Genomic DNA, 24,648 nt, shown 5'->3' with positions numbered 1-24,648 from the left:
GTAATGGAGATTCTAGCTAATACTGCCAGGGAAGAAGAGGAAACATAAGATACCCTGTTTGAAAGAAAACATTGAACTGTTTTTATTTGCAGATGACATCATCCCATATATAGAAAATTTTAAAGAATCTTAAAAAAAATTAGAACTAATAATTGTTCAGCTGGGCCACAGAATACAATATCAGCATAAAACATAGTCTTTCTAAACATGAACAATATACAGTCTAAAAATAAGGTTCTGGGGGCGCCTGGGTGACGCAGTCGTTAAGCGTCTGCCTTCGGCTCAGGGCGTGATCCCAGCGTTCTGGGATCGAGCCCCACATCAGGCTTCTCTGCTAGGAGCCTGCTTCTTCCTCTCCCACTCCCCCTGCTTGTGTTCCCTCTCTCGCTGGCTGCCTCTGTCAAATAAATAAATAAAATCTTAAAAAAAAAAATAAAAATAAGGTTCTGTTCAGAATAACATCAAAAAGCATAAAATACTTAAGGAATAAATTTAATAAAGTGCAAGACCTGTACACTGTACATTATAAAAATTTGCTGAGGGAAATTAAGATATAAATAGATGCAGAGATATTTTGTTCATAGACTGGATGACTTAATATTGTACAATGATAATTCTCCTGAAATTGATTTATAGAGTCAACTCAATCTGTGTAAAAATTCTAGCACGCTTTTTCCCAGGAAATGATAAGCTGATCCAAAAATTTATGTGGAAATGCTAAAGGACAGGAATTGCCAAAACAATTGTATAAAAGAACACAGTTGGAGGAATTTTTCTACTGAATTTCAAAATTTTAAAGCTGCAATTAGTTATGGGCGCCTGGCTGGCTCCGTCAGTAGAGTATGCGTGTCTTGATCTTGGGGTTGTAAGTTTAAGTTCCACGTTGGGTGTAGAAATTAACTTACAAACAAAATTTAGGCGCATCTGGGTGCCTCAGTTGGTTAAGCATCTGACTCTTGATTTCGGCTTAGGTCATGATCTCTGGGTCACAAGCGCCACTTCAGGCTTCTTGCTTGGCAGGGAATCTGCTTGAGATTCTCTCTCCCTCTCCCTCTGTCCGCTCACCTCTCAATAAAATAAATAAATCCTTTAAAAATAAGTAAATGAAATCTTTTTAAAAAAAAGCTACAGTTATACAAGACATTGTTGGCTAGCAGGAGGTAGACATATATAGATCACTTGATCAGAATTATGAATCCAGAAGTCAGTTCATTTTCAGTAAGGGTGCTGAAGCAGTTCATTAGAGAAAAAGTTTGTTTTCAGTTCATGTGGACAACTGGATGCATCTCTATCCACATGCAAGAAGATGAACTTTGACCTCTTCTTCATACCATACAGAAAAAATAACTTAAAATTGATCATAGGCATAAATTAAGAACTAAAACAAAGCTACAAATTAATAGAGGAAAAGTCTTTAAGACCTTGGATTAGAGTTTTTTATGAGTTTAAGGAAAAAAATGTAAATTGGACTTTATCAAAATCCAAAGCTCTGTCCTTCAAAATATACTGTTAAGAAAATGATAAAGACAAGCAGAATGGTTGAAAATATTTGTAAACTTTTTTTTTTGTTTTTTTTTAAATTGTATCCAAAATTTTCAAAGAACTCATATAAATTGGAACCATCATGTATTGCTGGTGGGAAAGTAAAAGGTTACAGTCAGCAGTTTGTCAATTTCCTAAAAACACAAAGTTACCACATGGTGCAGTAATTAACACTTCTTGGTTATCTACCTGAGACTCAGATACATGTCCTTACAAAGACTTGGGGTGCCCGGGTGGCTCAGTCATTAAGCATCAGCCTTCGGCTCAGGTCATGATCCCAGGGTTCTGGGTTCGAACCCTGCATCGGGCTCCGCATCGGGCTCCCTGCTCAGCAGGAGGCCTGCTTCTCCCTCTCCAACTCCGTCTGATTGTGTTCCCCCTCTTGCTGTGTCTCTCTGTCAAATAAATAAAATCTTTAAAAACAAAAACAAAGACTTCAATGTGATTGTTCATAGCAGCATTAATTTTCATAACCAAAAAGTGGGAATAAATATCCTTCACCTGGTGAGTGGTCTGACAAAATGCGGTATATCCATACAATAGGTACTATTCAGCAATAAAAAGGAGTGAACTATTGACATGTGTTAAAACATGGATGGACTTTAAAAACTTTGTGTGAAGTGTAAGAAGCCCTACATAGAAGCCATGTATTGTATGACTCCATGTCCAGAAAAGGTAAATTTATAGAGAAAGACGTAGTGATTGCCTAGGGCAGTGAGTGGTAAATGGGCATGAGGGATCTTACTGGGATGAGTAAACTGTTCGAAAACTGATTTATGGAGATGGTTGCACCACTGGGTAAAGTTACTAAAAATCATTGAATTGTACACCTAACAGTGAGTTGGTTTTGTTATATGTTAAATGTGTCTCAAGAAAGTATTTTTCAAGAGCAAATGCAGGAAATTACATAGCATTCTCTTTAACCAGAAGCCTAAAATGTTTATATTACCTTTTTTTTTTTATAAGGTCATCTAAAATGTAAGGATACATTTTAAAGTTTGCAGTTACTTTGAATGCTTAATACTCTGGCTTTAGAGCCAGGATCCCTGGAAATACCAGTTGAACACCCTTTTAGACTGACATTGGCATGTGTGTATATACTTTTTATGCAACCACATTTTCTACATTCAAAACAGAAAACCCAATATAGTTTTCTTGTTTTTGAAAATCATAGCACTTAGTTTTCTGCTGTTACAGGTTTGATATTGTCCCTGAAACCTTTGATGAAAGACGCCAAAACCATTTAAATGAGCTTTGCTTTCTGTTTCTTCATTTACTACATTTTTCTCTTTTTTTGTTTTGTTTTGCTTTGTTTTAGATCACTGTGTCCACTACTATGATCTTCGTAACACTAAACAGCCAATCATGGTATTCAAAGGACACCGAAAAGCAGTCTCTTATGCAAAGTTTGTGAGTGGTGAGGAAATTGTCTCTGCGTGAGTATTACTTTCCTGAGGTGAAGCTTAATACGGAGAGCTCTGTCATCATTTACCAGTTTTGTAATGTCACCGTGGGTATCTGTAAAGAGTAACACTGTGATATGTGTACTTTTTCATAAATAGTAGATTTTTAAAATAAATTGTCTAATTAAAATAAATGTATATTTTGGTTTGTATTGTTCACTTTTACTAAACTAAAATCCTATGATGTTAGTTTTTAATGCACCCCCCTTCAACATTTGAACTTTAGATTGGATTTCAGCCACTGCTTCTCCTTGAGAGTTAAACAACATAGTTGGTGGAATAGAATGAGAAGTATTTTATCTATTAAAATCAATATGTTATTGTTTATTTATCTGCATTGCAGTACAGTAGTATTATTTTTGGTTTTAGGTAATATTTGGTTGATTCTGTTACTTGATTTCCCTGTGGTTTCATAGTAAGTTTTAAATATGTTTTGAAAAGAAGTAAATATGGCTGCTTATACTTGACAAATATTCTTTGAGAAGCCTTCTGCACTAGAGAATTATAATGGAAGCTTTTAGTTGTCTTTTATTTTGTTTGAAGGTTAACAAGATGTCAACCAGATAAATAAACCTCAGTTGCCAAAATATTGTTGACAGAGTGCTTCTAACAGGCAGTACCTTCTTTCTGTTAACCCATTTCATAGTTCTCATTATTTTATTTTATTTATTTTTAGAAGATTTTATTTATTTATTTGAGAGAGCACAAGCAGAGGGAGAGGGAGAAGCAGGCTCCCTGCTGAGCAGGGAGCCCGACACAGGGCTCCGAGCCACCTAGGTGCCCCCTCTTTATTTTATATTACCCTAACAAATACCCATTCTTAATTTCTCTGTTTTTCCTATCTATTATTTCTTTTCATGCTTAATGATACATTGCTTTCTTCTCTTCACTTAGTTTTTTTCCCCCATTAGTTTCTAATCTCTAATCTTAGGAGATCACTAATGCCAGTGCCTTGGCATTAATACTTGGTATCTCCCACCATGTCTACCTCTATACTGGTTGATTTAGATAATAAATTGGTAATTTGAATTGATTTAATAAGGTAATTTGAGCTGAGTTACAAACAAGGAAAAAAGTGAGAACTGAGTTTTCCAAGGGAAGATAACATAGGTAATGAGTTCATAAACTTAAATTAGTGTTAACCAGTCAAAATGTATCCCATCTTTAGGAATAATAATGGGCAGTATATAACTAAAATTTTATTCAGATTCAAATGTGGATGGTTGATTATATGGCAAAAATATTTTTCTTTAACTTCAGATTTATACAGTTTGATTTCCAGTAGTTGAAATATATGTATACTTAATATTATAAATTGGGAAATTTTAGTTAACCGTATTAATATGGATATGTTGTTTGTATTTTCACCAATCTCTTGTCCTTCTTAAGTTTTATAAATCACCATATTTTTTTTCTTGAATATGTTTGAGGTTTAGAAGTTTTTAGAACAAATTTATCCACAAGTATATTTGGAAGTGTTCAAACGTAATATTAAAATATACATATATTGCCACAACCTCTGAATTCTTGGCCAATAAAAATATATACACACCTAAAGAAATATTCAATACAACATTGTTGAGAAAAAAAATTTAAAGCACCATAAATGTCTATTGAAGAAATGATGAGAAGCTATAGAGAAGTATTTAAAGAGCTTGGAGTTTGGCCTCTGAAATAAGTCAGTTTCAGTCTTGGCTCTGCTGTTGACTATCTGTGGTACCTTGAAAATGTCCTTAATTTTCTCATTTTCAGTTGCCTAGTTGCTAAAATAGAGCTAATAATAGTTATGTTGTGACTCTTTAAATGAAGTAATGAATGTAAAGTATTCAGCATTGTGCCATATTCTGTGAATGTTACAGTAAGAGAAAAGATGATTTAGCATGTAGTCATTAACAATGATATCAAAATGTGTTTATTTTACAGAAAAATTATAAACCAAATTATCAAATAAAGGATAAACAATTTACAACCTAATGTATATGATACGATTGGATATTTGTAACAAAAAGAAAAAAGCATGGTGTTTTATTCAAGTTCTAAGACTGTCTCTATATGATAGTATTACCAACAATCTTTATATTCAGTTAATTTTTGATAAATAATTGCATTTGCATATTATTTCAGTAAATAAATTACTTTATATAGACCATTCCAATCATTCATTATATTCCATCCCTGTAGATACAACTAAGCTGTCAAAATAGGTTAAATTTAGTAAAAGAATACAGTTGAGTAGTTGAAAAGTAAATTGAATCAAGTGGCATAGAGTGTATACCTGAAATTAAACAAAACTCCCAATGGAACTCTTTGTTATTTGATGGTGGTGGTGTGACAGTATTGATGAGTAATGTTTACTAGTAAGCACTTCCTACATGCCCAGGGACTATTGAAACCATTTTAAATGAATTAATTTAGTTTTCACATCTTATAGAATTTATCTAATTCAATAATGTAGGAATCACTGTATTTCACATAACTAATGAACAAAATTGAGGCCGAAGAGGTTATATAACTTTCCCAAGGTCAAAAGCAAATTAATGGTATATTGGGCATTGTAACTCAGAAAATCTGGCTCCATAGTCTGCATACTAAACCACCAAACTGGATTGCCTCTAATTAGTAGGGATGAGTTTCAGACCATAAAATCTTAATTGCATTCTCATTTTTTGTGTTTACCTCAGCTCAACAGACAGCCAGCTAAAGCTGTGGAATGTAGGGAAACCATACTGTCTACGTTCCTTCAAGGGTCACATCAATGAAAAAAACTTTGTAGGCCTCGCTTCCAATGGCGATTATATAGCTTGTGGTAAGTAAAACCATCTTTTCCTGGAACTTTTTAACAGGAATTTGTCCCTGAAATTGCATTCAGCGCACACAGGCTATATACCAAGTCAGGAAATGATCTGTGTGTCCAGAAAGTAGCATATTGAATTCTTCTTGGATTGTACTGGAATAAGCATTAGTCCTTCCCTCCATTACTGAGCACAGACCCTGACTGCATGAAATAGTATAAGATTGTTAAATATGTTTTATAATTGTTCTCCATCGTAACATAAATTCTGTAGATATTACGTAAAAGAAAATATTAATTTCTGCCAATGTCCTAATTTCAGAGACATTATTTGTCTTCTTAAGGTTGAAATTCATTTTCCCCTACAGAGCGTTCTCTTCATTAAGCAGTTTGTTTAGATAATCTTGATCTGTTATTCTAGGGCTTTTGTTGTTGGTAATTTATACAAGTTTAAGTCAGAAGTAGAAATCAAATTAGGTAATGTTCAAATGCTTAATACACCTAATGCCTGAATATATAAACTTCATCAGTTCTTTCAAATGACTTGACCTTTATTTAGTAAAGTTATATATAATGTAAACCCTACCAAAGCAAATTTCTTGCAATTATTCAACTTTGATAGACTACTCCAAAATAAAGTTTTCCTTATAGGCTGCTTATCTAATACAGTAATGTCTTTATTGGGGAATGGGACATAAATTTTGTAGGTTATTAAAATCTGCCTTTGTAAGTGCTGTAGCTTTCCCCCCCCTTAGAAATCTTTCTAAATGTCGTGTAAGATTCATGCTATAATAACAAATTTCTGGTCGTCTTTAGACCTCTACTATAAATGAGGATTTTGCAGTAATTTTAACCTTATAGTTATCAAGGTTGTTATATCATTTACTAGTTATTATTTCTTTAGATTAGTAAAGTGTAGCTTTTTTTCTATGAATCTTTTTCTCACGTGATTCCAAAGAAATGCTGTGCTCTGGTCTTTCAAATTCAACCATAAAAGATTTGTCTTTGAGCTTAAACATTGAGTAATAATTACCTTATGAATGTGATGTCCTAATTCTGAATTCTCCCATTCTAAAAAATTATTTATTTCAACATTTTTTTTTCAGGAAGCGAGAACAACTCCCTTTACTTGTACTATAAAGGACTTTCTAAGACTTTGCTAACTTTTAAGTTTGATACGGTCAAAAGCGTTCTGGATAAAGACCGAAAAGAAGATGATACAAATGAATTTGTTAGTGCTGTGTGCTGGAGGGCATTGCCAGATGGGGTAAGTTTTCATGTCCGTTTTTTCACCTTGATGTCTCATATAACTGTTTATATATTTGTTTATGTATTCATGTGAGAATTTTTTTAAGTTTAAAATATAAATTGATATGTGATACAAATTTTCTTTTTTGCTTAATATTGCATCACCAAAGGCATTTTAGGTAATAATTGAAATGTCACTAATGGAACAGTGTCACTATGATATAATGTCTCTCCTATGTACCCATAGCATCTTCTGCATACCTCTGTTTTAGCATGATCACATTGTCTATTTATATCTCCTTATAAGACTGGAAATTTCTAGAGTACACACTGTCTCATTTTCCTTAATGATCATTTACAGTATATACTCAATAAATATTTAACTGAACCTGGTATTGTCTTAGCAGGAAAAAAATTTGATGTAGGTAAAGGAGAGTACCTTATATCTACACCTAATTAAATAGTATTTCAGGGCAGAATTGCTCTCTACAAAATGCACTTATACAAGAATATTTAAAAACATTGAATTTCTTAATAAGAAAGTTGTACTTCTAGATTTGAAAAAAAAAGTTTTCTTAAACTTCTCACTTATTCCTACATTTTAAAGTATAAGCTTTCTCATAAGTTATATGAAGTAATAGTTCTTTTTATTATCTTGATTTTTATAAACAGTAGTCCCTCACTAATGTCATCTTTTTGAAAAATAGGTCTTTAGGTGCTTACTTGGTTGGTTTTATTTTTGAACCAAAAAGTTCTTCTTTGATGGGTCCTTTCAGAATTCTGAGTTGCTAATACAGTTTAACTTTAATTGGATATATCCCATTCCTATCTTATTTAAAGTTCTATTAATCAACTTCCAGTTTTGGCAGTGGTAAACTAGGTGATTTATACTGACCTTCCCCATAAGTAGAACTAGAAAAGTTGGACTGAGTACATTTATTTTAAAAACAACAACAGAAACCTGTTTGGAGAATGTAAACAAGGTAGAAAAGAATTACCAGTGTAGGAATGTCAACCTGGCTTTGGAGTATGTGCTTCTTCTGGGAGCCTTTGCCACTCTTGGTAGAATGGCTGAGAACACTTATGGCAGCTTCGTGGAGGCCCAGGGATCAGAATCTAGCTCACCAGTATGTGGGTGAACTTACTTTGGTTTAGGGCCCCAAAAGGGCTGTGGTCTATGGTAAACCAGTAGAAGATAAACTCACAGTGATTGCAACGCCAGATCATATCAGTCCTGAAATTAAATTGAAATGGTCCTGTATTGCTAGTTAAAATTAAATCCTCTTTGAAAGAAGATCTAAAAAAGATCATCTGGGAATTTATTTTTTTTTAAGTTGCAAATACAGTAACTAAGCCACAATAAAAAACCGGCAGACATAGAAAAAGGCAAGATGTTTTGAATAAATTTATCATAAGTAGTGGACAACAGAAAATCATAGCAGCTCTGGATATTGGAATTATCAGACATAGCTTAAAAATAACCACACTGACAAGATAAAAGACAAGATCAAAAATTTCAACTGGGAACTAAAAAACTATTTTAAAAATGAAAATCCTAGAAGTAAAAAATTATTATTACCAAAATTAAGAACTCAGTGAATGGATTGTGTGGAAGAAAAGACAGAGTTGAAAAGAGAATCAATGAACTTGTAAGTTAGAAGAAAATATACAGAAGGAAGCATGGAGAAACAAATAAAGGAAAGAAATAAAGGATGAAGGAAGAAAGTTTAATGTATTTCAATAAAAGACGTAAAAGGAGAGAAAAGAAGTAATACAACTGAAGAAATATTAGAAGGAATCGTTGTTGAGAACTGTACAAAACTGATGAAAGACATCAAGGCAGAGATTCAGGAAGCCCTTGTACCTCAAAGAATAAATCTACAATGTGAGTAAAGATTTAATATTATACTTGGACCATGAAGAGACTTAAGCTTGCCTGAAAATCTGACCTTGGGTCTGCCTTCTTACACTGTCACTTTGTGGAAATGTGCTGAGTTAGGACAAACATGGAGTGTTTTTACTAGCAGGCTAGTTGTCTCTTAAATTACCTGTGAAACTCCATCTGTACTATTGCATGTGTACTTAGAGAACTGTGAGTTGGCATATTGGCTTTACATCTATCCAAAGTGAACAATATAAGACTGACAGGAAACCAAGGTACATCTCTGTATCTAGAACCCCATGCACCCTAACTGTCCTTGGCAACTGTGAGTATTCTTTGTGTGGGTTCGGGAGAGATGGAAGAAGCTATGCACATGTATAGTTGCTCACCCTCCTGATGAGTTTGAAGATGTTGTGCATGCTGAATTTCCCATCCTATCTACCTCTATAAAGCTAACTAACCTAGTGCAAGACTAAAACCAATCATGTCTGGTCCTGTGACCCCTGCTGATGGTAGGACAGCCACACCTTGACATATTACAATAAAACTATTGAAAATAAAATGCAAAGGGAGATTATTAAAATAAGGCAGAGAAAAAGACACTGTCTTCAGAAGACCAGCAATTAGACTGACAGCCAACTTCTCATGAAGCAATAGAAACCAGAGTTTGTGGAACCAGGTCTTCACTGTGTAAAGGGAAATACCCCCGCCAATCTAAATTTCTCTATACAGTGAAAATCTCTCAAGACAAAAGTAAAACGAAGGCAATTTTCGATAAATAAATATAAAGAATTTGCCACCAGTGGACCTGCACAAAAGAAAACCTGAAAGGATATTTTTAAGGCAGAAGGAGAAGATGAAGAGCCTAAAGATGAAGATCACTGAGGTAGATAGGAGTGGAAAAGATGAAGGAGTAGAAATGGTGAAAAGGAATAGAAGTGGTAATATGTAGTAAATCTAAATGCATGTTGACTATATAAAGCAGTGGTGCCTTGTTGGATTTAATTAAGCACATGGTATTAAGTATGTGATAGTACTAACATAAGCCAGAGGGTAAATGTGATTAAAATGTTCTCAAGAATTTTCCTGGTCAGGGAAGGAGGTAAAAAAACTAATTATTATTAGACTGAAAGGGATACATATTGTAGTTTATAGGATAACCTTTCTAAAGTAGATTCTTAAAGTGTGCTACCTAGATCAACACATCAGCGTCACCTGGGAACTTGCTTTATTTACCAATAAAAAGATTTAAAAGTTCTGTAACTCACTTCATTATCAGTCCAGGTTTATTTTAAATTTGATTTTTATGTAACAGTCACTTTTATTAGGCATGAAAAATAACTTCATTTCCCTATTTTAGATGAGGCAGAAAGTGTGAGAGACTCGTTTATTCAGCACATATTATGTACAGTCACAGTTCTAGATATGGAATATAAACTTGAACAAAACTGTAAGAAAAATTCTGGCCCTCTTAGGAGACTTAAAATTTTACGTGCCAGAGGAGACGGAAAAACAAAATAAATAAGTTGTTATATTAGAAGGTGACGAGTGACTTGGAGAAAAATAAAGCAGGAGAGTGGGACAGGGAGTGCTAGAATAGGGAGTTGTAGTTTTCAGTGGTGGTGACAGAATCACCTACTTGAGTAGTTGAATTCGAGCAAAGACAAGGACATAAGATGTAATCCATGTGTAAAGGTGGAAGGGTATTCCAGGTGGAGCAAACAGTTCAGACGCCTTGAAGTAAGAAAGTGATTAGTGTTCAAGGAACAGAAAGAAGGCCAGTGTTGCTGCACTACAGTGAACTGGGTGGAGAGTAGTTGATTTCAGAGTGGTGAAGCAGAACCATTTCAATAGAGCATTGTTTACCAAAGTCCGGACTTTGGTTTTTACCGGGTGTGAGTTGGAGCCATTTTAAGATTTTGAACAAAGGAGTGATACAGTGTGACTTCAATTTTTTAAAAATCAGTTTGGCTGTTTGAGAATAGACTATAATATAAGGTGTCAAGAGTGGAAGCAGAAAGATTATTGCTGTTGCAATAATCCAGGTAAGATAACATAGTGGTATAACAGTGAGAAGGTCAGATCCCATTCATATTTTGAACATGGAACCAATAAATTGCATGTGGAGAGTGAAAGAGAAAAGTCTAGGATGACATTGAGGTTCTCTCCCCCCCCATAACTTTAGGAGTGGAGTTGCCAATAATTGAGAAGACTGCCAGAGGCAGTGTCTTAAGAGGAGAACAGGAGGTGACTTTTGGACTGGTTACGTTTGAGATATATTGCCTTCTAAGTGGATATACCAAGTTTGGAGTTCACAGGAGATTGTGGGGCCAGAGATAGACATTGGTAGCTGTGAGCACGTGATGTTTAAGCCAGGAAGTTGGATGGTATCTCTGCAAGGGAGTATAATTAGATATTAGAAGTAGTGTGAATACCATACTTTGGAGGGTACCTTAGTGATCAGTGATTGAAGCAAAGAGGAGGAATCAACAAAGACTGAGAAAGAGTAGTTCTCTATATGGTAGAAAACTGGTGCCTGGGAAGACGAGTGAAAAAGTTTTTCAAGGAGGTGGGATTGATTGGCTTTGTAAAATGCTAATAAGACAAGTAAGATGAGTAAAAAAAATGGAAGGAGTAGTATGAGAAAAGCTTGATTGGAGTGGTTTTAAGAAAGAAAGGGAAGGGAGAAGTTGGAGATAGTGAAATACAGAGAGCTGTTTTGGGAAGCAGTGAAACAATACCAGGTTTAATCTCACCTAGATTACTTTGTTATTTGAAATCAATAGCTGTCTCTAAAAAGGCCAAACATTTCATTGGCTTTCTGTTCTTTATTTCTATTCTACCTAATTTTGATCACAAGAAAGAGATCAATTTATTTATTTATGGAACTTTTTTTTTTTTTTAAAGATTTTATTTATTTATGTGACAGAGAGACAGCCAGCGAGAGAGGGAACATAGCAGGGGAGTGGGAGAGGAAGAAGCAGGCTCCCAGTGGAGGGGCCCGATGTGGGACTTGATCCCAGAACGCCGGGATCACACCCTGAGCCGAAGGCAGACACTTAACGACTGCACTACCCAGGCACCCTGAAACATTTTATTTTTAAAAGATTTTATTTATTTGAGAGGAAGAGAGGGAGAATGGGGGGAGGGGCAGAGGCAGAGAGTCTCAAGCAGACTCCGTGCTGAGCACAAAGCCCTACTTAAGGCTCAATCTCAACACCCTGAGATCATGACCCCAGTGGAAACCAAGAATTGGAAGCTTAACCAACTGAGCCACCTAAGCGCCCTATAAATTTAGAAAAATTTTAAATATAATCAGCCAAAGAGAGGAATGGAAACCTAACTTTGTAAATAAAAATATGATTCAACAAAGGGAAGGACATCTATCTCCAAATTCACCATAAAAATTCTTTTTTTTTTTTTTTAAAGATTTTATTTATTTATTCGACAGAGATGGAGACAGCCAGTGAGAGAGGGAACACAAGCAGGGGTAGTGGGAGAGGAAGAAGCAGGCTCATAGCAGAGGAGCCTGATGTGGGGCTCGATCCCAGAACGCCGGGATCACGCCCTGAGTCGAAGGCAGACGCTTAACCGCTGTGCCACCCAGGCGCCCCCACCATAAAAATTCTTTAGTTCATTCTTCTGTAGTTGTTGGTCAGTTAGGTGTTAGATGGTTGATGAGACTGTTCAGATCATGTCTTTACTGATTTTTTTCTGAAAGAGATCAATTTAAGGCACTTATAAAATAGTTTAACTTTGAAAGTCTTTTTAGGTTTTGGACAAATATAAGTGGTATATCAATTAACTGTAATGAACTAAAATGACCTAAAATTCTTCAAATAATGATAGTATAAAAATTGTATATGTTTTTGTTATTTATGGCAGTGATTTAGTCATAGGGAGGGAATGAGAAATTAAAAATGAGTAGAGGGAAAGGCCACAAAAACAAATATGGTATCTCAATGGACGGCACTGGAGAAGGTAATGCTAAGTGAAATAAGTCAAGCAGAGAAAGACAATTATCATATGATTTCTCTCATCTACGGAACATAAGAACTAGGAAGATCGGTAGGGGAAGAAAGGGATAAAGAAAGGGGGGTAATCAGAAGGGGGAATGAAGCATGAGAGACTGTGGACTATGAGAAACAAACTGAAGGCTTCAGAGGGGAGGGGGGTGGGGGAATGGGATAGACTGGTGATGGGTAGTAAGGAGGGCACGTATTGCATGGTGCACTAGGTGTTATACGAAACTAATGAATCATCGAACTTTACATCAGAAACCAGGGATGTACTGTATGGTGACTAACATAATATAATAAAAAAACATTAAAACAAAAAAAACACATTTAAGATAGTTTCCAGCAGATTAAATTTCTGTTTAGCTTTGTTTTTTCCTATAACCTATGTGTGTGTATATATATATATATTTTCTTTTTGGCCACTTCTAGGTGAAAATGAACCGGTAATTTCAAGTCCTATTTTGAACCATCAGCCAAGATGATATATAATTCCCATTCTTTTTATTTCTACTGACCTTCATAGAAACTGGAAAGAATGTTTTACACTGCCCTTTTTAAGATGTTGGTCAACTTTATTGTAGTATTTATTTCATCTCCTTTATTTCATGGTGCTATCGAAGTTAACAGCATGCTCTCCCATCTTCATGTTTGCTATATGGTCTGTTTTGCTTTAGGATTACAATTTTTACTTTTAATTACTCTCATTTAAAGATGGAATTTTTTTAATGTTTCTTTTTTTAAAGATTTTATTTATTCATTAGAGTGAGAGAGAGAGCATGAGGGGGTGGAGGGTGTAGAGGGAGAGGAAGAAGCAGACTCCCTGCTGAGCAGGAATCCCAAGGAGGGGCTTGAGGGGCTCCATCCCATGATCCCATGCTCGAGCCCAGGACCCCGGGATCATGACCTGAACCGAAGGCAGATGCTTAACTGGCTGAGCCACCCAGGCGCCCCTAATGTTGTTTCTTTTAATCTGAGAGACCATACTTTTTCCTTTGTCTGTTTTTCTTCCTTCCTATATTTTCCCTGTGTCTAGAAGCACCTTTATTCAGTCACTTTTGGGGTTGCTGACAGATCCTTCTGCCCTTTGTTCCTTAGCTTTGTCTTGCACTGGTAATGGCTCTAGCATTTCTACCACTAAAATGCCAAAATCTCTTCAACCATATTTAATTTTCAAAGGAATTTTAAGATGTTTCATTTGAACTCTAGTGAAAATTCTTTTTGCTTTTTAGAAGAATTTTAATCGCAACTTAGGCCTTTTCTAGAATAGAAATGGTAGTGATTACATGCATGAAGAATACAGAATTGTTTATTTTATATTTTGTTTTTAGTTTATTATTTTAATTCACTCGAAGACATTTTAACTAAAGAAACCTTAGTAGTTTAGAGTTATTGATACAAAGATGTTCAATTATTGCCAAATTTTTTAGGGTTTTTCTTCCCAAGACTTAATCTTATTATTTACATTGCCTATTTCAATATTAATTTTCATGATTTTTAAAAAATATGGATTTGTGGGAAATAACTACTAGGAATAACAGATCATTATGCCTTTGTTTAGGATTTTAAATTTAATTTCCTCAAGGTAATTTTTTAAATATAAATGAGGAGAATTTGATCATATGTTTAAATTGCTGTAATAAAGGAACTTTACTATCTGCTTACTTGAAGAAGCAGCTATAAATTCTAACACTGTGTATTTGAATGTATTGTATCCATATGCACATCCAAATACATTCCATTTGAATGATTATACAATCTTTGAAGTAAATGTGGTTTGCTCTATTTCCATAAATAGCAGTCAACTCTATACTTTTGAATATAGAGAATGGTGGGCTTAGTAGGCTGCCATTTCAATTCATTTTCCGACTGTACTTCTTTGAAAAATACCACATAATTTATTTGGCCTCTTGTGTCCGGATGTAGTAAAATTTGCTGATACTTCTCGGAAGCAGCCATTATCTGGATTAATAAAGCCTGTAAGTAATCAGCAGTCTGTGTCAGTTCTAGTTTCAACCTTTCTTTCTAAAATATACTATTTATTCACAATTTTTGGAAGGTATTAATATGGACTAACATAAGTTTTGTTTTCTTCCTCCCTCCCTCCGTTCCTTTCTATTACATCCCTAAATCCTCAAATCCTTTTAGGTATACCTAAAAGGCAGTAATGATATGGTCAGGATAATTCATTAACTAAATAATTATCCTTAACTAATTTATAGTTGATTCAGAGAAAAATTTTTGCAATTTTAAGAGGGCGTGGGGGGTCAGTGTGAATATCCTTGGCAAACACTTTGATGGAGTGTAATGTCATCATCTTGGAACATTATCTCTTAGGCTTTTTTACTAAATGACCTTAGTTCATTACTCAGAGAAGGAATTAGAAATGAATACATGTATAATTTAGAGAATTTATAAAAATAAAAAGTAGGAAAAAAATGTCATCACTTTTTCCAGAAATAACCAGTAGTAAAATTTTAATCTAATTAATCTTCATGTTATTGTCCCTTCATGAATACTGTTTTTTTAAATAAAATTGAGTATTTTACATATTGTCATGTATTCTTTTATTTTTTCCCATATATTCTTTACCTTTTGCCTTTATCATTAACTCTTGAAGAGAGTATTTTTAGTGGCTTCATATTATTCTGTTCTAAAAATTTACCATAACTGGCATACCATTGTTTTGTTGAGGATGTTAATATTTACTTTTTACTATTATATAACTTCACTACTTTGAATACTTCTTCTTGAATATTTTTGCAATCTTTAAATTTCTAATTCTTTAGAAGAGAACCTTTAAGATTTATCCACTTAAAGAAAATGAATACTTTTAAGACTTTTGATTAAAATTAGTTTGCCTTCCGGAAAAGTTTATTTACCTTTGCTCTTGCACCAAGAAACAAAGTCCAGGGGGTTCAGTTTCACCATGTGCATCAAACATGGGATGTAATGTCAGTACCTCTGCCAAGTTGAAAGTATTTTGTTAGTAAATATGTAATCATTTTTTATTAATTGTTTCCTTAAGCAATTTTCTAAAACATTAACTTTTGATTTTTTGCAAATTGTATACTTACGTACTGAGAATTATTTGTTTTTTTTTTTAAAGAAATTTTTGCTTGAAAGGGAAATACCATGCAATCGAGATATTGTTTTATAATCACAGTATTTGGCAATTTAGTGTTCGTAATTCAAATCTATTCCACTGTTTCCCACACCCCGCATCCTCCTTGAAAGTAATGCTATAAAGCTAAGGTAGATTTGGGACACTACTGGTTATTCTTGATTTCTGTTATATCTTTTTTGTCATCACTGCTTTATTCAGAGACTAGAGTCAGGTAGAAGAGAATATGTATGTTCTCTAGCTATGGATCCTTCTGTTGACATGACCCTTGCTTCAAACTGATCGAATGAAATATAAATTGACTCAAGAATGCAGATGACTGTTTCTGTTCTTAAGTGATCATATCTATTTAAAGAGACACCAGTTTTTGTTGGAAGCAGATCCTGAATCCATTGTAACTTCTGCTGAGACTGTAGGATACCCACATCATTTTTTATCAGTTCTGAATCACATCATACCTACTTATGTAATCTTGGGTCACCAATTCTAAATGGATGTCTAATGGGAAAAGGCAGTACTTATAAAGGACACTCAACACTTCCTTAGCTCTTCAAAAATGATAAAAAATGTGTAGTCTCAGAAAAAGCATTAGTTATTAAGGGTGGTTATTTTCTCTTGTGGTTTGAACCACCAGGAATCACTTTGAAAGTTTCTGTAATTCTAGAATGAAGGATGTCAGGACAGGATTTTCTTAATTTCCCTCCCTGGAAACCAAGTCCAGCAAAACTTGGCTTGGGAATCCGTCAACTATATCATCACCCATGCTATACAAAGTTATAACCATATGAAGCAAGAACATCTTTTTCAGTAATATAATAAAATACATTTTTATATTCCTATTTCTAATGAATTAATAAATTTCTAACTTTATACAATGAAACACTTTTTTGTTTTTAACTAAAACCTTATATTCTTAAGATCTTCTTTTCTTTGCCTAAATCTCTCTTGATTCCTATCCATTAAAAATATTTGCTGAATGAATTAATATACTGCCTTATACTATTATTTGTGTTCATGTCTCTTATCCCCTGCTAACCTGCAAACTCCTTGAAAAAAGGCATCCTACTGATTGAAGAAGAGCACAGACTATGGAACCACGTCACCTAGATTCAATCAGGTTTTACACATAGTAGCTCTGTGACCTTGTACAAGTTCCTCACTGTACTGTGGCTCAGTTTCCTCATCTATATTTTAAAAAAAAATTTTATTAAGTAGGCTCCATGCCCAATATGGGGCTTGAATTTATGTCCCTGAGATTAAGAGTTGCATGCTCTACCAACTGAGCCAGCCAGGTGCCCCCTCCTCATCTATAAAATGCTGATGACAATAGTAATTTACCTCTTAGGGTTATTATAAGGTTAAAGTAAGTTAAGGTACATGAACAGTTTAGAATAGTTTTTGGCATATAGTAAGAACTACATAAATGTTTGCTATTAGTGTCATTCGTTTTTAAATTATCCTTAGCACAAAGCAGATTGTTTGCACCTAATGTGTAATTAGTATACAATATTTGTAATGAATGATACAGTCTTTTAGGCTTGTCCTTTATCTTGTTTGTTCCATAATTAATTAAATACTAATTTTGAAACTAAAGAAATGCTGGAGTAGAGGTGGGAGATACTTCTAACATCTAATAGACTCTACTTGAAACTCAGTGGTAATATCAAGATTATATCCATTTAAGAAAACTAGTTTTTTCTGATATCAGCATTCATGGGTACCTATATGATTATTTTATAATTACCAGCTTGCCCCTTGGGATAACCTCCAGGCTTTTGCTTATTTTCAAAAGCAATGAGAATTTTAAAGTGTATACAGTATAGGGAAGTTGGTATTTATTATTAGCTTAATATTTTTGTTAGATTTGTAGCCTTTTCTTCCTTTCCTTTCAGCATTGCTTTTATTTTACAATTTAGTCTTCTTTCAAAAAGACTTCACATATCTCTTTTTCCGATTTATATGTTTTTATCTAAGAGATAGGCATTCCTCTCTGACTTAGTAAACACTGTGTATAAAGCAGCAGATTGTACACAACTGGGGAAGCTAAAGCACATGGAAAAAGCCAGTCTGCTTTCATTAAAGTGCAACATGCATCTATAGTAAAATTTATTTATACCAGTGATTCTCAAACGTGACTGATTATCAGAATCATCTTTCAAAAACAAATGTACGTTACAAAACATCTATTGTTAGATCCCTGAAGGCCTATTTAGGGGGAGGAAGGTTGGAGGGTGGAGACTTGTATTAAAAAGTCCCCCAGGCCTCCTTGGAAAATTATATGAATAATCAAGTTTGGAAACAGATGATTTATGTTACCACTGGAAAGGGATTTGTTAGACATGGTAACCAAGAGCCTAAATGGTTCTCCAGCATCTGCTAATGAGGTAATGATTGTAATTATGAATATCTAATGTCTGTTAGATTTTGCTACTCCCTTACCCCCTTGGGAAGAGACATAAATAAAAATAATAAGATGTGGTCTTTTTTCTTTTCTTTAATTAAAAAAAAAAACCTTTATATTAACTTCCACACTTCTAAGCTGTTTCTGATCCTGAATTCTTCAGTGAACACTGAGAAGACAACATAGGAGCTTCTTTTTCTTTCTTCTTTCCTTTCTTCATTTCTGTTTCTCTTTTTCCTTTTATCTTTCCTTTCCTTTCTTCTTTCCTCTAGCTGGATGGTTTATAACACTTTAGAAAATTTTCCTGACTGGAAGAGGGCCAATCTGAATGAACTCTTGTCTTGGGCGTGGAAGGAAAGAAGATTCTGAGCATGGACCCTGACTTCCAGGAAGACTATGGCTCCCATCTCCTGAGTGCCCCACTCTTCCCTTAGCGTCCAGACTAGAGTGGGGTGGGGAAATAGAAAAGAGAGGAGACAAGAAGGTGGTGGAAAACTGAAGCAAAGCTGTAATTTATTTCTTCTCTAAGTTAATTACATTAATTGTAAATATTCCTTGACCTTAATATCCACTACTGTATGGACAGCCTCTGTGAAAACGTTTGTTGCCTTAGATATTTTATGGTGAATATTATAATGAAATCAACAAAATAAGATTTAGTGGGTCTGCCACTCAGTATTTTAAATATATCATTATTGTCGTTTTTGTATGTACTGTAATAGAATTTGACCTACATTAGAATGGTTCTCATAATTTTTCTTATTAAATATTTTTTTGATATAGTATTTGTCCTTCTGAAGTACACCAATTTTGAAGCACAGAATTGACAGAAATCTTTAAGCTACTTGGTTTTTGTTTTTATTTTTTATTTTACCTTGTGTGAGGGAAAAAAATATATTAATTTGAGAGTGCATTCTGAATTATGCCATTAACCTATAAATAATTTTTTCATTATTACCCCACCACACTTAAAATTTTCCAAAATGTTTTGAGCTAGGAAGAAATTTAACTTTGGTTTCTAAATGTTTATCTTTTGATAGTTCCTACCAAATTTCTATTAGAAGTAGCAGAAGGCCAGAGAGTGAATATTGAATATCATTTCCTTGACTTAAAAGTTTTTAATAAATACTACAGAGTTGGTTTTGTATGCTGAAGTATATGTATGAAAAATCATGATTATTTTCTAATTGAATAAAAATATAGTTAGCAATTATTTAAATCAGAATTAACCAATGACAGCAACTATTTAAGAGAAAAGTGTTTCCTGCTAATTCAAATTTGCATCCTATCTGGGGAATAGAAATAGGTGTTTATATTTTACTTCACTAGTCTCACATTAATCCCCCTTATTCTCATGACATCTCCCTATTGATGTGATCCTTATAGCCTTTCAGATCTCTTACTCTGTCATTTCTTAAAACCCATTTTATGCAGCATTTTTCCAAATAAAGCTACAAAAATTGGCATTGGTATTTCTAGAATGGTGGAAAAGTTATTACTGCTGAACACAGAAATACTTTGATTAAAGGTTAAGGAAAAGTCAATCTATTATAATTGCTGTAAAGAAGCTATTTAATTTGGGGCCTGTTTTTATTAGTCTTTTTTTACTCTAGATAAGAAGATTAATTTGGATGAAAATATAGATTCTTTATTTGAACTGTGATAGCCAACCGAAAGGTAAAGATAAAGGCAGAAAATAAATCCGAATGATTTGGTTTAAATGACCAAAATGTTTACACATTGTTGAGAATTAAATAGTTGATATTGATTATGTTTGTCTTCAAGGTCTTTGACTTTGTTGGAAGTAGGAAGTTTAGGGATAGATAGAAAGTAAATCTGACTTCAAGATTCAGTTCCTTTTTGTTAATTTACTGTTTTAAATTCTAAGTATCCGGAGCTGTGGCTTTGTGACACACCACGTGTATCTTTGTGTGTTGTTTTCCAGAAGTTGGGAGAGCAAAACAGTAGTAGTTGTCTTTGCTTTTAGTATTTTCTTTGTGGTTTCTTTTTGTTTGTTTGTCTTTTAATTTCTCACGACATTCCAAAATTGGGTTTATTTTAGGAGATCCAAGAGTTTATCTTTTTATTTTAAAAAAATTGCAAAGAATTATTATATCTCTTATGGATACCCATATAGTGTTATCACCTGATAAATAAGAAGTGAAATATTTTATTTCATGCCAGACTATCTAAATACTTTTGAAATATGTAGCTCAATATATATAATTCTTATTTTTAGCAGCCAAGAATAATTTAGGTTTCACAAATCACACTCATGTGCCCTTACTGTTTTTCACTAACCAACCAGATCTGTAATTCACATGATAATCCTTAATGTTTGTACTAATGAAAGACTATAGTGGTTCTGATAAATCCAAAACGTCAGCTAATAAGAATGGATAATTGTTGTAGAGATTTACTGTGGGTATTTATATTTAAAAGGAGGGTTTATGCCTCTCCCAATTAATAAGTTAGCCTTCCCACTTCGAAATTCAATAGGAGTCTGTGTTTATGAGGAATATTTTCATTTCCTCAAAGTTTTCTGTTTTGTAAAGGTTTAAGACTTTGTAAGTCTAAGCTTTTTACATTTCTCTGGATTTTTAAGATCTGACAATTGTGTGTTCCTTTACTGATTGAACGAATGAATTATCTATGGCAAAACAAATTCTAGGATCCCTTATAGGGATCTTGCTGGTCTTTATTGGTAAGGGAAAGCCTGGTTACCCTGTAGATTTTACACTGTCCTTCAGAGTCCTCACCATGTTTAAAAATAGGTTTCAGTCTTTCTATAATGAAAAACTAGAATGAAGAAAACCACTTAATTTTGACCAGAGTTGAGATTGTTTTCTATACATTAGGGGCATTGCTTTTACTTAATTTTTCCTTTTCCTTTTTATTTTCTGCTTTTCAAGTCATCGTTTTAGGGATATGGAGGAAAAAAATAACTTCTCAAGGGTAATAACTTGGGTTTTTTTGTTTGTTTGTTTGTTTTTTTAGTTTTTGGCTTTTGGTTTTTTTTGTTAGTTTTGTTTAAATCTCATATTAACTTTAAACTCCTGCATTTGATATAACCAGTGGAGTGAAAGGGTTTTGTTTTTTGGTAGTCTTAGTAAATTGTTTGAACGTGAATTTTTTCTGTTGACTGAGATTAATCAAAAACATAAGTTACTTTTAAGCTTGTGTGTATCTTGTGTCTTTTAGGTGTAAGGATTTGCATCAACCTGAGTTATTAAGAGTGAAACTCTTGGCTCTGAATAGATGTGAATAAACCCTTAGGAAGAGATTCTCTCACCCAGTTTAGTTGCCATGCTTCTTACTTTGGGATAGATAAGTGGCAATTACTTTTTAAAGTAAGCGTGAGATTTTGGTTCTTTGCATGAACATTTGCATTTGAATTATTACACAATTTTCTCTTATGCTTGCCAAAATATGCAAGTTATATATCAAAAGACTCAAAACAAGTCAAAATAACCACAAGCTTTCTTCTCAGCCTGTTGTAATGTATAAAGTAATGCCTGACCAAACAGAAACTTATCTTCAGCATTTGGACCCTCTAAATCCAGTTACATCTTATTCAGGAGACCAATGACTTTTTTTTTAATCCCTTCATCATCTCTGCTTTAGAATGTTCTATTTTTCTACACTAATAAAGAACTTTTAGAAAACAGAGAATAGGGAAAATTTGCCCTATAATAATAGTAGCATCTAAACAAAACCACAGTTAATGTTCTGGTGTCTGTCCTTGCAGTCTTCAGCCTGCATTTCTTAAATAGTTTTACATTATCGGTATGTTTTGTGTTTAGCTTTTTATGCTAACTACAGCTAAGCATTTCCTTTTCCTCTCCTTACATCATAGTATTAGTGGAAGGCATTTATATTTATTATGAATTTGTCTGTTATGAAACATTTATTATTTTTTTTTAATGATTTTTTATTATATTATGTTAGTCACCATACAGTACATCCCCGGTTTCCGATGTAAGGCTCGATGATTCATTAGTTGTGTATAACACCCAGTGCACCATGCAATACGTGCCCTCCTTACTGTTATGAAACATTTAGGCTACCTCTAAGTTTTTCATAGTTCTAAGTTTGCAATGTTTTGGGGCCTATTGTTTTTCCCCTTTGTCTTGTAATAATATAATACAAAATCCTGTAAGTGGGAGAAAAAGTGGATCAAAGGGTTCAGATTATTTTTTAGCTTTTTTTTTTTTTTTTAAGATTTTATTTATTTATTTGACAGAGACAGCCAGCAAGAGAGGGAACACAAGCAGGGGGAGTAGGAGAGGAAGAAGCAGGCTCCTAGAGGAGGAGCCTGATGTGGGGCCCGATCCCAGAACGCTGGGATCACGCCCTGAGCCGAAGGCAGACGCTTAACAACTGCGCCACCCAGGCGCCCCTATTTTTTAGCTTTTCATATCTATTACTGTTGTGATTTCCAAAAACAACCAGTGTTTACACTTCAGTTTCTCTTTACCATGCCAGCACTGATTGTCAGGGATGGGAGGTGAAGGAAGAAGCAGTGAGGTGAGAAGAGGGAGATGAGGTGTGTATATTTTCATGTAGCACACTCTTGGAAATCTGATTTCTAGATATAAATGTTGGTTCTGTTGCTAGCTATGACACCTTTGGAAAATTCCTTATCCTTTCTGAGTCCACTTCCTCATTTTTGAAGTGGGTTAATACGAATATTTAATACCTGAAAGTGTTGTTAGGAAGCAAATGACATTATGCATATGAAACACTTACGCATGGTAGTTTTCAGTAAATGGTAGTTACTACTAGTAACAAATTAATGTGTAAAAGTTGGAAAATTAATATTTGAGCATTTATCCTGTCCTCCTGTCTTGCTCAGTATTCTGTGTAAGTTCTGCACATCTATTCCAGATATATTTCTAGGTAGAAGGAACAGCATGTGCAAAAGCTTAAGAATATGAAAGAGCCCTGTATGTTTGGATCCTGCTAGGATGTAACAGGACTAGTGGAAGATGAAATGGGAAGTGGTAGGTTAAGTAGAGTGAGTTTTTTCATTTAAGGATCATTCTGGACTATGTTAAGAACCTTGAGCCTTATCTGTGCAACTATATAAAGGACTTCAAGAAAAGTGATTGACTTCAACTTTTGATTTGTGGTTTTAGTTTAATTAACATCAACAACCAAAAGATGTGCTAGGCAAGAATACAAAGGCACTGAGTATAGGGTTTTACTTTGGTCCAAGAATTTGGGAAATAGATTTGAAGTTAGATTTACAGTATCTACTGTTTTATTAGAGGGATGAAGACTCTAGGCTTATAGCAGTTACTTAGCTTTTTTTATTTAGGTAAGTCACCTAACATCTGAGTTTCATTTCCCTCTTTAATTTGAAGGGGTTGTGTATCAGATTTCCGTTGCCCAGTGGCCATATGTAAAACCAACTTGTATGCTTATAGTAAGACCCTATTGTTTACATGTAGGTCCACTAATAAACCGAACCTTGTTTTATCCCATATAACAAACTCATGAAAACGTTGTCTGAGAAACTCCCTGGTTTGCATTATTTCTCTCTTGATTCAGCTTCTGAACTCACTTACAAATAGAATAACTGCCTCCAATTCTAGGATGTGTATTAGCTGTAAGGAAAGAGCCCTTTTGCCAGTTAGGCATAACTTCTCTCAGAAGAGAAACTTCATTGATGTTGAAAACATGGGGAAACAAGTTTTGTAAAGGCAGTTTTCTAAGAAAAATGGAATTTTCTTAAGAATTTTCTAAAGCTATTTTAGAAATCCTTATTGAGCAAATTGTAACACCTTTCAAGGACTACACTTCTTAAAAAAGATTTTATTTATTTATTTATTTATTTATTTATTTATTTATGAGAGAAAGAGGGAGAGAGTGGGGGGGAGGGACAGAGGGATAGGAGAGAAAGAGAAATCTCTGAGCAGACTCCGCATCCAGCATGGAACCCAGCATAGGGCTTGATCTCACAACCCTGAGATCATGACCTGAGCTGAAACCAAGAGTTGGATGCTTAACCGACTGAGCCACCCAGGCATCCCTTAAGGACTGTACTTCTAAAATATGAATATTTTACATATAACAGTGGCAAGAAAAGAAATAATTCATTTTTGAAGATCTCCCTAAAATTTGAACTTCTTTTGTTCACTTATTCATTTTTTTAAAAAGATTTATTCATTTTAGAAAG

At 34.1% G+C, this 24,648-nt stretch overlaps 1 protein-coding gene across 11 annotated transcripts in view; it reads left to right on the top strand.

Moving 5' to 3' along the window:
• COP1 (COP1 E3 ubiquitin ligase) overlaps positions 1-24,648 on the top strand; it is a 241,666-nt gene that overhangs the window by 184,087 nt on the left and 32,931 nt on the right. For 5 of the 11 annotated variants that reach the window (XM_057315705.1, XM_057315704.1, XM_057315702.1 and 2 more), the window contains 3 exons: positions 2,861-2,978; positions 5,687-5,811; positions 6,903-11,533. In XM_057315705.1, the coding sequence (XP_057171688.1) occupies positions 2,861-2,978; positions 5,687-5,811; positions 6,903-7,138 (479 nt within the window). In that variant the 3' untranslated portion in view covers positions 7,139-11,533. Of the gene's footprint in view, positions 1-2,860; positions 2,979-5,686; positions 5,812-6,902; positions 11,534-18,739; positions 19,425-24,648 lie in introns of those variants that run through there. The other 6 variants (XM_048224857.2, XM_026509296.4, XM_026509295.4 and 3 more) reach the window with 3 other exon arrangements.

Source organism: Ursus arctos, unplaced genomic scaffold (assembly GCF_023065955.2).
Source record: "Ursus arctos isolate Adak ecotype North America unplaced genomic scaffold, UrsArc2.0 scaffold_2, whole genome shotgun sequence".
In the NCBI taxonomy this organism is placed as follows: Eukaryota; Metazoa; Chordata; class Mammalia; order Carnivora; family Ursidae; genus Ursus; species Ursus arctos.
This window is presented reverse-complemented; position numbering and strand designations above follow the sequence as displayed.